We start from the raw sequence: 14,301 nt of genomic DNA, 5'->3' as shown, positions 1-14,301 counted from the left end.
ATTCCTAAAACGTTCCTAGCCAATTGGGCATTGACAATCCGCTAAGGTTAGTATGTGTTATGTCAACTCAAGCATGAGTATGACTAGTTTCTAGTCATTTAGTGTTGGACACTAAGACAAACACATAGGTGCTTGAAAGAGTAATTGAGTACACTGAACAACGATCAAAAGAAAGTTCGAACATACATGTCATGTAAGAACTCGTAAGTTGCAATATGCAAAGTAGTCCTTTGACCTGAGGCATCATAGATGTCTAATGGTTAGGTCCTTGATCTTTGATCATGTCAAAGGCATTCCATCGAGAGTGTCCACGGCATTGTTGGGGTCAAGCTATCTAGTCATGTAGGCATATGAATGCATAACAAGGAATCTCTAACCTTCCATGGTGGAATGAGAATACTCTAAGATATGATTCAGGAGTCTTTGCCCAAAGCATACGAATATGACTTAGGAAGTATGTTCCAAATCATATTCAATTGAATCATATAGAGAAGTATCACATTGGATAGTAGACATGATACAAACTATCACTCAAACAATGTGATTAAGAGTATTGTATTAGAGAATGACCGTATTGCATTGTAATTGTAACTGGATAGGTTCTCCAACCAATTCTATTTAGCTTGGGTAGCCATGACATGCTGCTAGGTGTCACTCATGGTTTGTGGAAGCCCTGAAGATTAGCAAACACTAATCTTAATCAAAGGGAGAATTGAAATGTAGTTTCAATTCACAATCGATCGTTAAGAATAACAATCGCCCACTGCCTCGCTAATTGGAACCTAATGGATCGTACACCGAGTAAGGATGAAAGTGAAGAAATATAAATGAAATGGATAAGCAATTAAATGGTTTAATTGAAATATGGTCAAGATTAATTAATTAGTTAATTAATTATACGAAAGGTTCCTATTGGGCTTTTAAGTTAGTTTTGGGCTTCGGGGTCCAAAAGGGTTTGGTCCACTAGGCCCATTATGTTTAAGTTGTATGACAACTAAAACAAATATGGGCAAATAGCCCAATCACTTAAAAAAGGCCGGGCATAGTGAGGGAGTGGTGAGTTTTGCTTAATTGCAAGTTTGCCACTCACCTAAGAAAAGAGATATAAAAGCATCTTTATAGCTTTTACCTCATTAGGGTTTTCTTGAGGCAAAGATGAGAAACATTTTCTCTCTTTTTCTCTAAAGGAGGCCGGCCACTTAGAGAAGATATGGCTAGAAATCTTTTCTTCTCTAAGTCATCCATTTCATCTTCACACCTCATCCTTGGTGTGGAGACTTAGAGACACCAAATCTTTGGTGTTTTTAGAGATCCTTTCCTCACATCCTCAAGGAGCAAAGGAGCATCAAAAGGAAGAAAATCACAAGGAAGATCCAAGGAGCTAGGAGGTGACTTGAAGGCCCTCCACTTAGGTGAATCCCTTGTGTAAACAAGGATGAGCTTCAAGGGTAATGAATCTCTAAAACTTCTTTCTCTTTAATGTTGTTAAAGAGTCTTGTGGTTCACCATTCACTAGGCTTTGAAAGTCATGGGTTTTAGAATTGTTTTTGAATGCATGCCTACTTTAATGTGTTAATAGTTTGCATATATGTTCAAATATTCTCACATGTTCTTAGCTAGGACAAAATTTTTCCTTCAAAGAGGTGACCCTCCGTGTTGGGGGGCACCCAGATGATGGTTGATGTCCACAGGGGCAACGAGCTCGCATGTTTTAGTACGCCTAGTTTCATGGAGCGTCTCAAAGAGCTTCTCATACTGCTCCTGGAGGACCTCATTCTTCATTGCTATCTTGTTGTTCTGAGCTTCTAGCTCATCGACTTTAGCTTGAAGAGCAACCCTCTTTCCTTCCTTCTTTCGTTGCTTCGCACTAGGTACAAGAGGGGTGTCATTCTGTGTGATGTGGCTTCCTTCGCTCCCCATGTTGGAGAGATATGCTTGGTCAAAAGAGAGTGTACGAATGGTGGAAACCAACTTGCCAAAGCTGAAAAGAATGGGAATAAGTGTCGTTCCCACAGATGGCGCCAAATGTTGATGCACAAAATCTGTGGGGACTTTGGTACAACAGAAAGTGTTAAGTTTGTGACCTTCACTAGATTGCTACGGTCACTAATGTGGATAAGTATGTAAATGGATAGAGACAAGGAAGTAAACACAAGATGTACATGGTTCACCCAAATTGGCTATGTCCACGGAGTAGAGGAGTTCTCATTAATTGTGAAGGGTTTACTCCAGTACATAGGTTCAAGCTCTCCTTTAGTGAGTACTAGTGAATGATTTAGTACCAATGACATTCGGAAATATTGTGAGAGAATGGTCTCTATTTATAAAAGAGAGTTTCTAGTTTCATTCTGACATTGACACGTGTGATTGGCTTCTGATGTTGACACGTGTCGCGCTATGATTGGCTTCTGATGTCGACACATGTGGTGCTGTGATTGGCTTCCTAGTTAGAGGGAAACTCTTTTGGGTCCTTGACGGTATAATGTTGACCGGTGCTCAGTAGTTTCGGGATTGGTCAAGTATGGTACAAACATATGCATTGGTAGTAAAACTCATAAAACCTCGTTATAGTAAAACCCAAGGTAGGAGAAAACCCATAGACTAACGAAAAAAGTGAGAAGTATATATAATGGCTAAAACAAACGTTAAACATGATGAAAGTAGTGAACTCAACGGAGTATGATCATCCCAGGATAGGTGCCTCGTTAAAACCTCGTCAAAAACCCAATGGGAAAAATGCTCCTAATCATAGGAAAAAAAGTACATTAAGATCAAGAGAGTATGCTTCTGGATACTCCCCTGAGTTAGACATAACTTCCAAATACAAGCGATTTAACTCTGATAATTTACGCATGCTGATTCCTTGGATGAGCTTCTAAAAAGTAGACTTAGGCAATGACTTGGTGAAAAGATCAGCCAGGTTATCCTGGGAACAGATTTGCTTGACCTTAATGTTATGATGTTGTTGTTGCTGATGAGAATAAAAGAACTTCGGCGCTATGTGCTTTTTGTTGTCTCCCTTGATGTATCCCTTCTTAATTGCTCGATACATGCTGCATTGTCTTCAAAGATCGTCGTAGAAAGGTCAATGATGGAAGTAAGAACACTAGTGCTTCGAATATGTTCCATAACTAATCTCAACCAAAAGTACTCACACGATGCTTCATGCAGGGCGAGAATCTCAGCATGGTTCGAAGAAGTCGTAGCTAGCATTTGCTTGGTAGACCTCTAAGATATAACAATGTCTCTAATGGTAAAGACATAACCCATTTGAGAACGTGCTCTATGTGGGTCAGACAGATATCCATCATATGCGTAACCAACAAGGCAGGAATCAACCCGATAACCGAGGGGGTCAGCAACTCTCGAAGATTCGTGGGTATAGAACAAGCCCAAATCTGTTGCACCCTTGAGATAGCGAAAAATGTCTTTAACACCATTCCAATGTCTACGTGTGGGAACATTACTATGTCCAACCAAAAGATGAATAGCAAAAGAGATGTTGGGTCTCGTGCATTGAGCCAAGTACAATAAAGCCCCAATTGCACTTAGGTATGGAACTTCAGGTTGCAAAATCTCTTCCTCATCCTCCTTTGGATGAAAGGGATCTCATTTAGCATCTAACGTCCAAACAATCATAGAAGTATTAGAAGGCTTCACTTTATCCTCATTAAAACGTCGCAACACCTTCTGGATGTAGTTTGATTGATGTACTATGATTCCATCTGCACAATGCTCGATCTCCAAGCCAAGACAAAATCAAGTTTTCCCAAGATCTTTCATCTCAAATTCCGATTTTAAGTGAACGGTAATTTCCTCAAGCTCTGCGAGAGTTCCAATGAAGTTCATGTCGTTGACATAAATTGCAACGATCATAAATTCGGAATATGACTTCTTTATGAACACGCATGGGCATAATTCATTGTTCACATAACCCTGACTTGTCAAATATTCACTTATACGATTATACCACATCCGCTTAGATTGTTTCAATTCGTAGAATGGTCTTTTTAATCTAATAAAGAGAGTCTTCCGTGGTCTAGAACTATTTGAAACAGTCAATGAAAGTCCTTCTGGAACTTTCATGTAGATTTTCGTATCTATATCCCCATAAAGATACGTGATTACCACATCCATAAGCTGCATATTTAGTTTCCAGAAACTACTAAACTAATTAGGCAGCGGAACGTTATGACATCTATTACGAAGGAATACGTCTCCTCGTAATCAATCCCACAGCGCTGAGAGAAACCTTGTGTTACGAGGCATGCTTTCTATCGCATTATTTCATTCTTCTCATTACGTTTCCTCACGAAAACACACTTGTAGCCCACGAGCTTCACATGTGGTAGAGTATGAGTTATAGGTCCAAACACCTTACGTTTCGTAAGTGAATCGAGATCCACTTAGATTTCTTGTTTCAAGTTTGACCAATCCATTCTGCATTGGCAGTCATCAATGAAATGTGGTTCAATGTCATCGATAAGCATGATGTCAGTAGCTACTATGTACATAAATGCATCATCAATGATCATCTCATTCTGATTCCAAACCTCATCTAATACTGCGTAGTGCATCGAAATTTCTCAATCCTTGGGAGGTCAATTTATCTCATTTAAGATAGCTACTATGTACACAAATGCATCATCAATGATCATCTCATTCTAATTCCAAACCTCATCTAATACTGCGTAGTGGACCGAAATCTCTCGATTCTTGGGAGGTTAATTTATCTCATTTAAGACATCATCGTAATCATCTAGAATAACCTCATGTGTTGGAACAGATGAGTGAGCGATTGTCAAATTCGAACTAAGGTCACTAGTTGGTGCCATTTTCCTCTTCCGGGGTTGTGAATCCTTTGAACCAAGTGGCCTGCAACGCTTCAGGGTTGGAGCAAATGATTGGTTAGCCGCCAACGTACCGAGCCACATGGAAGGTGCAGCCTTCCCTCCTTCGAGGACAGTTCGGCCTTCCCAGGCAAGACTACGCGGCATACATTTATCCTTGCAGGTGCGTTTGTAGTGGGTATATGTGATCTTATCACCTTAGCTAGATTAGTAAAGCATCTGGCATGCTTTGAGCAATGCTCTGAAGATCTATAATTCGTCGCACCTCAGTTTAAGACTGGACAGTGCAGGGATCTAGATGAGACATAGTGGGAGCATACCACAATAATTCACAGCATTCTCCAAGAACGTTAGTATACTTATCTCCCCCTAACAACGGGAAGACTGTCTTATCAAAGTGACAATCCGCAAAATGTGACGTAAAGAGATCTCCTTTCAATGGCTCTAAATAGCGAATAATTGATGGTGGATCATAACCGACATAGATTCCCATTTTTCTCCGAGGACCCATTTTGGTATGTAGTGGCGGTATTATTGGCACATAAACTGTGCACCCAAACACAAGTAAATGCGAGACATCAGGCTCGTATCCTATAACCAATTGTATTGGTGAATGAGGTTGGGTAGCGGTAGGCCTTAGGTGGACCAGCATAGCTGCATGCAATATTGCATTGCCTCAGGCAGATACCGGCAGTTTGGTTTGCATAACCAAAGTTGATAGGAGCATATTTATGCGACTTTGTTATCTTATTTCTTTGCATTTAGTTAGTTAATTTCCATTTATTATAGTAATTTAAGTTATTTTCATATTATTGTAGGTCCAATTGGCAAAGGTGACAATAAAGGGAAAAATGAAGCAATTTGGAGCAATTTTGGACTTAGATTGGATAGCATGCGTATGGAGCATAATGGATGGACATTTTTGGTGACAAATGATGCTAAAAATGTGCTACAAATCTGGAAGAAGTAAATTAATACTTGGAAGACAAGGAATTAGCTGAAGAAAAAAAAAGAAGACTTTATCCAATCTTATCTTATGCAACCTTATCCAAACTAACCTTATATTATCCTATCCTAATCCTATCTTACCTTATCTCCAGCTGCAAGGGAGATTCCTTATCACATTAAACCACTTCCTATCTGATTTAAGGAGTCCTAAAACAATGCAATCAACCTAATCCCTTTCCTCCACAAATGGTGTCGTGCCCCTGCCTATAAATACTACTTATTGCCACAACTTTCAGGGGGGAGAGAGGAGAAAAATACAAAGAGTGCCACATCCTACATCCAGAGAAAAAGAGTGCCGCAACCTGCCATTCATCCATTGGAATTTCGAGAGTTCTTTCTATCCTTGTTTAGTTTCGATGTTTATGTTAGATTGCTTTTCAACTATGATGAACATGTGTAAATAAATTTCTCTTTAGCTAGAGGTGAATTTGAAGCCATGATCATATGTTTTATATAAATTGATTACATCCAGTTATTGTTTCATAAAACATGAATGCGATTTACTTATCTGCTTTATAGAAAACTTATTCTTGTATGTTTATTAAGGGTGCACACTTAGTTTGCATGCAGAGATTTGATGCTAGAATATAAGGGAATTTCACATAATCGTTATGAACTTATATTTATAAGTAGTAGAAGTCACTAGTCATGATTGTGTTAAGTAAATTCCTGGCAGGAGTATCATGTAGTTCATAGTTACAAATGCCTTGTCAATGCTTATGATTTTCACATAACTTAATGACCTTTGATATGTGTCTCTATCATGCTTTTCATAGTTAGGGAACTTGAGAAGGATAATTTGGTTGCGTCGCTGAGTCCAATTCAATGAACTTAGGAAAATCGGAGAATTAATTAGTGTTGTTCACAATTAATTTGGGGCATTGTCATTCATGGTTTATAGAAAAAATAACTGGAAATCAATTTGTATGCATATGTTTTATGTGTGGAAACCCTACTTGTGAAAATCATAAGCACTAATAAAGCATTCGTAACTATGAACTACATGATACTCCTGCCAGGAATTTACTTAACACAATCATGACTAGTGACTTTTACTACTTATAAATATAAGTTCATAACGATTATGTGAAATTCCCTTATATTCTAGCATCAAATCCCTGCATGCAAACTAAGTGTGCACCCTTAATAAACATACAATAATAAGTTTTCTATAAATCAGATAAGTAAATCGCATTCATGTTTTATGAAATAATAACTGGATGTAATTAATTTATATAAAACATATGATCATGGCTTCAAATTCACCTCTAGCTAAAAAGAAATTTAGTTACACATGTTCATCATAGTTGAAAAGCAATCTAACATAAACATCGAAACTAAACAAGGATATAAAGAACTCTGGAAATTCCAATGGATGAATGGTAGGTTGCGGCACTCTTTTTCTCTGGATGTAGGATGCGGCACTCTTTGTTTTTTTCTCCTCTCTCCCCCCTGAAAGTTGCGGCAATAAGTAGTATTTATAGGCAGGGGGCCTGACACAATTTGTGGAGGAAGAGGATTAGGTTGTTTGCATTGTTTTTTAGGACTCCTTAAATCAGATAAGAAGTGCTTTAATGTCATAAAGAATCCCCCTTGCAGCTGGAGATAAGGTAAGATAGGATTAGGATAGGATAGGATAAGATAAGGTTGGATAAGATAAGATTGGATAAGGTCTCCTTGTTTTCAACTGATTCCTTGTCTTCCAAGGATTAATTTACTTCTTCTAGATTTGTAGCACATTTTTAGCATCATTTGTCATAAAAAAACGTCCATCCATTATGCTCCATACGCATGTTATCCAATCCATGTCCAAAACTGCTCCAACTTACTCCATTTTGCCCTTTATTGTCACCTTTACCAATTGGATCTACAATAATACGAAAATAACTTAAATTGCTATAATAAATGGAAATTAACTAACTAAATGCAAAGAAATAAGATAACAAAGTCGCATAAATATGCTCTTATCAAAAGTCCGAGCTATCAATTGAAGGTGCTTTATGAAAGCTTCTGCCAAGCCGTTTTTGGTGTGAAAATGGGGTACAGGATGTTCCACTTCAATCCTTACTGACATGAAATAATCATCAAAAGGATGTGACGTAAACTCTCTAGCATTATCCAGTCGAATCGACTTGATCTGATAATCAGGGTGGTGAGCCCTTAGCTTAATAATTTATACTAGGAGTTTCACAAATGTAGTGTTACATGTGGACAACAGGCAAACATGTGATCATCGTGTCGATGCATCAACTAACACCATAAAGTATCGAAATGGTCTACATGTTGGTTGGATAGCTTCACAAATATCCCCTTGAATCTGTTGAAGAAACTTAGGAGGATTGTGAATAATTTTTGTAATCGAGGGTTGAGTATTCAACTTCCCCAAAGAACATGTTTTACATGGCGGGAATCCAACGTAGGGAGGTAAATGATGCCCATGTGATGATTTGAGGATACGGTGCATCGTGTCACGTCCAGGATGTCTCATATGGTGCATCGTGTTCTGGAACTCAGGCATAAGGCCAGCCACATGGTGGACTTCTATGCCACGAATGGTTGTTATGTACAACCCACTCAGGAGACGTTCCAACTTATCGTGAATACGCTTCTGGCCATATTCATACGAAGTGATACAAAGAAATTCATATCCATTGTCTTCAGTGGTTTCAATATGATATTGATTATCTCGAATATCTCTAAAACTCATCAAGTTCTTCCGAAACGTGGAGAATAGAGGGCCTCTTTAATGGTTAAGACGGTTCCATTGGACAACATGATATGGGCCTTTTTGTATCCTTCAATCAGGTTGGATGAACCTGAGATAGTTGTCATAGGTGCTTTCTTAGGTACAAAATTAGTAAAATGGTGTCACTTACGCAATATGGTATGTGTGGTAACACTATCAACCAGATAACTAACTTCCCCACTAGACATATACCTAGAAATAAATTGATTGAATTGGTCACATCCATAAATATAATTCCATTCATTCAATTAATCAATTCAAGAAATAATATCCATAAAACAATTATCCATAATTCAAAATAAACCAAAACCAAATTGGGGGTCCGGCCACTCTTAGTGGGTTTGGCCACTAGGGGTAAAACATCGTAAAAACATGTCTAAATTTTATTTGTCCATATGAGCTAATGCCTCCTGAAAATATGATATCTCCATGGATGTAATAGCATCTTCGGGATGATCCACATGCGCAAAGTTAGACTCACGGTGGGAATGATACTTAGCAATGGTATTAGGGGTAGCTCGACATACATATGACCAATGGTCATTTGATCCACAGCAGTAGCACATGTCCATTTTAGTGGAAGTCGATTAAACCGTAGCTTTTCCCTTGTTCTTGAAGTTTGTGGCATTAGAGGTAAGGGGTTGGCGCTTCTTGGTCAAATTTCCTCCCTTGGGTGGGCTTTGACTATGTGGACCTTGGGCTCGTGGTGGGGCTTACCGTCCATTGCCACAGCCATGATGATTTTTATGTCGTTTGTGGCTGCTAGAATTGGTCGCATGCACTTCAGGCGAGGCATTCGAGCCAATGGGTTGAGCTTAATGATTCTTCATCAAAAGCTGGTTCTTCTTTTCAACAAGAAGTAAAATAGAGATCAAATCTGAAAATTTGGTGAACTTTTATGCCCTATATTGTTGTTGCAGGACAATATTGGTGGCATGGAAGGTCGAATAGGTCTTATCCAAGAGATCTGATTCGATTAATTCCACTTTACAGAACTTTAGCAGTGATCGGATTCTACAAACTTCAGAGTTGTATTCATTCACAAACTTAAAGTATTGGAAGCGTAGATGCTGCCAGTCATGTCTTGCTTCAGGCAAGTAAATGTCTTTCTGGTGATTGAAACGGTCGGCCAAAAAAAGCCAGAGGGTGCGTGGGTCCTCCTCAACGAGGTACTCAGTCTGCAGTGCATCATGAATGTGTCTTCAAATGAAGATCATTACATTAGCTTTCTGAGCTTGGTCGACGGGTTTTTCGTCAATAGGTGCCTCGATAGTGGCTCTAATACCCTTTGCAATAAGATGGAGCTTCACATCTTGAACCCACTTCAGGCAGTTGCTTCTAAATACTTCCAAAGTGGTGAAATCAAGCTTGTTCAAGTTCGAAATGTCCCTAAAATGGAGGGTATAACAAAAACATGGTTAGTCATATGGTAATCCATAAACATACATTGTAGAACATTCGGGTTCTATAGACATGTATTGGTTTAATTTATGTATGAAAGCTACAAGTATCATGTGGTATGTTTTGAATGAAAACTTCGGGTTTCAAAGGCACTAAATATGAAATTACAGGTTCAATTTAGTTTTATGAATGATTAATTCATAAAGGTGAGGTTCCTGCAGGAACATAGAATGCAATATGCTGATTTAATTGTAGTGGATTTGAGTTGCTTCGAGAACTTAAGTTTGAAAGCTTCAGGACTACGAAAGTATGTCAATGGTTCAAAGTATAAAAACAAATTATTGAATCGTTAATGTCCAAAAGTGATCTTCAGGTCAATAATTTTGGATTAATTATCAAATTAATGGACTGCAGGTCACTTTTAATTAATTGAATAGATCAGGACCAAACGAGGTCGATCGTGGAAGCAAAATAATGACAAACATGTCATATTAGCTTCGGTTGGAGATAAACCAAGTGATAATTAATTAGTGTAAACCAAAGTACCCTAAATAAATATTTGGGCATGATTTATAATGCAAGGATGCCAAAAATTGGCATCGGGTAGAAAAAAAGACACATGAGTGAGCCTTGCAGATTCGGCTGTAGGCTTATTGGGTCACGAGAGGGCTTCAAGCCTCTGGGTTATGTGGTCTGGGAAGCCTAACAAGGCTGCTAGCATTGGGCCAAGAAATTGGACACAGGTGTAGGCCCATCAAAAAGTTGGTCGTGGGTTGGTTTGGGAATCCTAGCCGAAGCTGGGTTCAGGTTGGGACAACCCAAGCCCAGTAGCAAAGGTTACAGGAAAGTGGGGCGAAGACTGGGGCGAAGCCAAGTGAGCTATAGGCTGCTTCAAGCGAGCCAAATCATGGGGCAAAAGTAAGCCCAGCGGTACTGGGTTGCTAGAGTTGGACCAGGGACTCACGGAACAGCAGGCCAAGAAGGCTGCAGGCTTTCTTGGTTGGGCTAAGGGACTTCAAGCCTGTTAAGCTCATTAAGCCGAAAGCCTAGGGTGTCTAGCTTAGCATAGCAAAGCCCAAAGGTTGCTGCCATGTGGTCCAAAGGTGTCAAAATGACACTGTGCCATGATGTGCTCCACGCGGCTGACCTTCAAGCTAGCGGTGGTTCGGCGGTGGTGCCAAGGTGGTGTGGCAACTGTACCGCACCAGTTCCCAATATATATATATATATATATATATATATATATATATATATATATATATATATATATTCAACTTTTCTAGGGTTTGAAAAACCCTAAATTGCTTGTAATTTATTTATATGCTTTGACTCATAAATTCCATATAACAATATAATTGTGTAATGCATGAAACATATATACATATATATATATATATATATATTGACAAATATATATAACACATAATATATATATATATATATATATATATCGGAAGGAAAATATAAACATAAGGGGTTCATGCATCAAGGGGAGTGTTTTCATGCTTCATGGTCGTTTCAAATATCTTCCTTTATTTTAAGCGTACCTGATTGGCAGAAAACAAATAAAAGCCTTTGAATTTTGTAGAAGAGAGCCTCCTCCTACAATCCTTCAGTTCCTTAGCTTCTGGCAAGAGCGTGCTAATAACGTGTTGTAGACCTATTTAACTGAGCTATTCTAAGGGAATAGGGAGGGGGAGGCCGGCGGCAACAAGAGGGAAAAGATAGAGAGATTTAATTGTGAGGTGTGTATTGTATCATTCCATTGTGCCTTTATTTATAGTATTAGGAGAGGTTAAATCATTAACCTTTTAGGATTACAACTCTAATAGGATATTAACTACTAAAGGGAATATTCAAAGATATCCCTAGATACACTAGGATTTACACAATCATATTCCTATTCTAAATATGACTGCAACAGGACGCCTTTTCCATACACAGAAAACCCTAAACACTCACTTTTTTCAGAGAGACTAACTTAGGCATCGGAAATCCATTGGCCAAGACCCCCCCCTCCACACCCACACTCATCATGGGCGCGTGAGGCTTTTGGTCTTTGATTGAAGGTTTTGATTGTTTTGTAGGTGTATTTTTGTCAAGACTGAAGACGGTGGAAATTTGCATCGACAAGAACGATCACCAAAGGTTTGTGGCAAGATTCCGAAAGCAACCGGTGCTACCTCTTCTAGAGCCACAAATGGAGCCAGTGTGAGGCATAATCGCTGCAATTTGTTGTTTGAGGATGCCCCCATTCATTCAAATCTCTAGCTCTGTCCCTGGTGGTAGAATGATTTCTACAAATTACAAAATCAAATTATCAATGATAAATCAATTTAAGCCAATTCTAGTTTTTCCTAATAAATCATTTTTATTGTCGCTCACCACCCATCTCACACAAATTCTGTACTACTATTTTATATTAGAGGAATTTATATTTGTTGTTATGTTTGATTTAATTGTTTCTTGTTTGAAGGTGTTGCAGCAACTTAGTGGCCAAACACCCGTTTTCTCCAAAGGTAATAATTTTTTACCCATTTGGATTTTTATTGGTAATTCATTTTTTACATCATTTTATATGTCTGCTGCTAGAAATTAGCGTTCGATTTCACAATATTATGTGATGACAAATTAGGTGATTACCAAAATATAATCCCTTTAAGAATATGAACTGTAAGAAGCTCTAGAGCTCTTAAGAATATCAACCCAAAAGCACGAAAATATTGCATTATATTTTGGAAAAGCCCCACTGTGATTTTTTTTATTTTTTTTATTTTTGAAAAACAGTGATTATATATAGGATTATTTGGCTACGATAAAGAATGTAATAATTACACAACATTAGATAATCCTATAAGCGTCATTATTATCTGGTGCTTTTAGGATTATATTTTGAAGAAGAAGAAGTGGATTATATTTTAAGTATGACCTAACATTTAATTACACAACATCAGATAAACATGAATCAAATCTAAGAATATGAACCTAACGGATAATCATGCTCTATAATCCTAAAAGCACCTGATAACTCTATCTTTGAATGAACATGATTAAAAACAAAACATGATTTGGGTTATTAAAAACTCTACACAAATGGTTTATGAACCGCAATTTTGTTTCCGGTTTGGTATACAGCAAACCCTACAGTTTATGTGAATCGGGGTGACTAGCATAAAAACTCTAAGTCCTGGTTCAATCAGGAGTCCTCAAAGATAAGGATGGCGTGAGAATATTCTTAATGTTCTAAGGGCCTGGTTCAGACTCCCAAGTCCAGTAGGAGTGATTGAGTTCAATTCAAATAAGATGATATTTCATTCAAGATATGCCAAGGAAATTTAGTCCGAGTAGGACTCTACCTCAGCATCAGGTAAAAGTTGCTACTATAGAAGAGGGAATGCAATGTTCAAAGCCTCTTCAAATCAACACACAAATAGGTCATGCGAAAACTCTCACTCCACGCGAAACCCTCTCATCCCTGAGAAAACATTGACTTTTCTAACTTCGTCAAACACATCTTTAGTTAGTCTTAACAAAACTGTGGTTGGCAACCGGCAACACCTTCAATTAGTCTTAACAACACTGGAGCCATAGATCAGGCAATTGAGGAGTACCTTCAGTTAGTCTTAACAGCACTGCTTCGAGATCAACTAGTTATTTATCCAAGTCTCGGTTAACAAGGAATCTCTAAGTCCTTGTTCGAAAAGGTCATTTCATCAGCCTTCTCGACGAAGTGAAGTGTTACTAGGTTACATCGTTCGACACATTGAAAGCTGAACTTAGTTTATGATTGGATATTCACAAGTACATTTTAGAATTTGGCACTTCGACGGCCAAACCACATTTACAATCAAGACACTTATCTCTTTTGAGTATTTGTGTCTGTACAGCCTGGAACCGATTCAACGCACTTATATTTGTACAAATATAATTACAGCGGTTGAGCTCAGTGTCAACGATTCGTGAACTTCGAAGGAATTAGAAGCCTTTTCTTCAAGCTCTAGAACCCAAAGGCTGAGACGAGTTCTTCCCTCAGCTGCAATCGCAAGACAAAAGTCAGTAGCACATTCGACACCACCACCACCACCACCACCACATTCATTCACTCACCAACCGAGCTCTATCGTCGAGTTGGCACGCCCCGCATTCAATCAAAGGACGTAGTTAGCTCATTAGCTATTCGGCCTGCACGTCACGTAGGCTTGGTAGTTTTTTGGGTAAACAGATGTTATTTGGATTCAAATTATCATTTGAAGTTATTTTGTTTGTATGTATCAGGCTAGATATACTGTCTGTTAT

The 14,301-nt window shown here is 38.4% G+C and overlaps 1 protein-coding gene across 1 annotated transcript; it reads right to left on the bottom strand.

The window, feature by feature from the left end:
• Positions 1-3,228: 3,228 nt before the first annotated feature.
• Positions 3,229-4,997, bottom strand: LOC139197724 (secreted RxLR effector protein 161-like). Its single transcript, XM_070825676.1, has 2 exons — positions 4,770-4,997; positions 3,229-3,591 (listed from the first exon to the last, which is right to left on the bottom strand). The coding sequence occupies exons 1-2, from the start codon at positions 4,995-4,997 to the stop codon at positions 3,229-3,231; spliced, it is 591 nt and encodes a 196-aa protein (XP_070681777.1).
• Between the last annotated feature and the right edge of the window lie 9,304 nt (positions 4,998-14,301).

Source organism: Malus domestica, chromosome 07, assembly GCF_042453785.1.
Source record: "Malus domestica chromosome 07, GDT2T_hap1".
Lineage (NCBI taxonomy): Eukaryota > Viridiplantae > Streptophyta > Magnoliopsida > Rosales > Rosaceae > Malus > Malus domestica.
Note: the sequence above shows the minus strand (reverse complement) of the source record. Positions and strands in the feature narration are given on the sequence as shown.

What these genes read in the sequence shown, in the direction of transcription:
- LOC139197724 (XM_070825676.1), bottom strand. Translation starts at nt 4,997, where the DNA reads ATGCCGCGTAGTCTTGCCTGGGAAGGCCGAACTGTCCTCGAAGGAGGG. An exon ending in CATCTGTTCCAACACATGAG is followed by an intron (nt 3,592 to 4,769) that starts GTTATTCTAGAT and finishes TTTCATCCAAAG; the next exon opens with GAGGATGAGGAAGAGATTTT.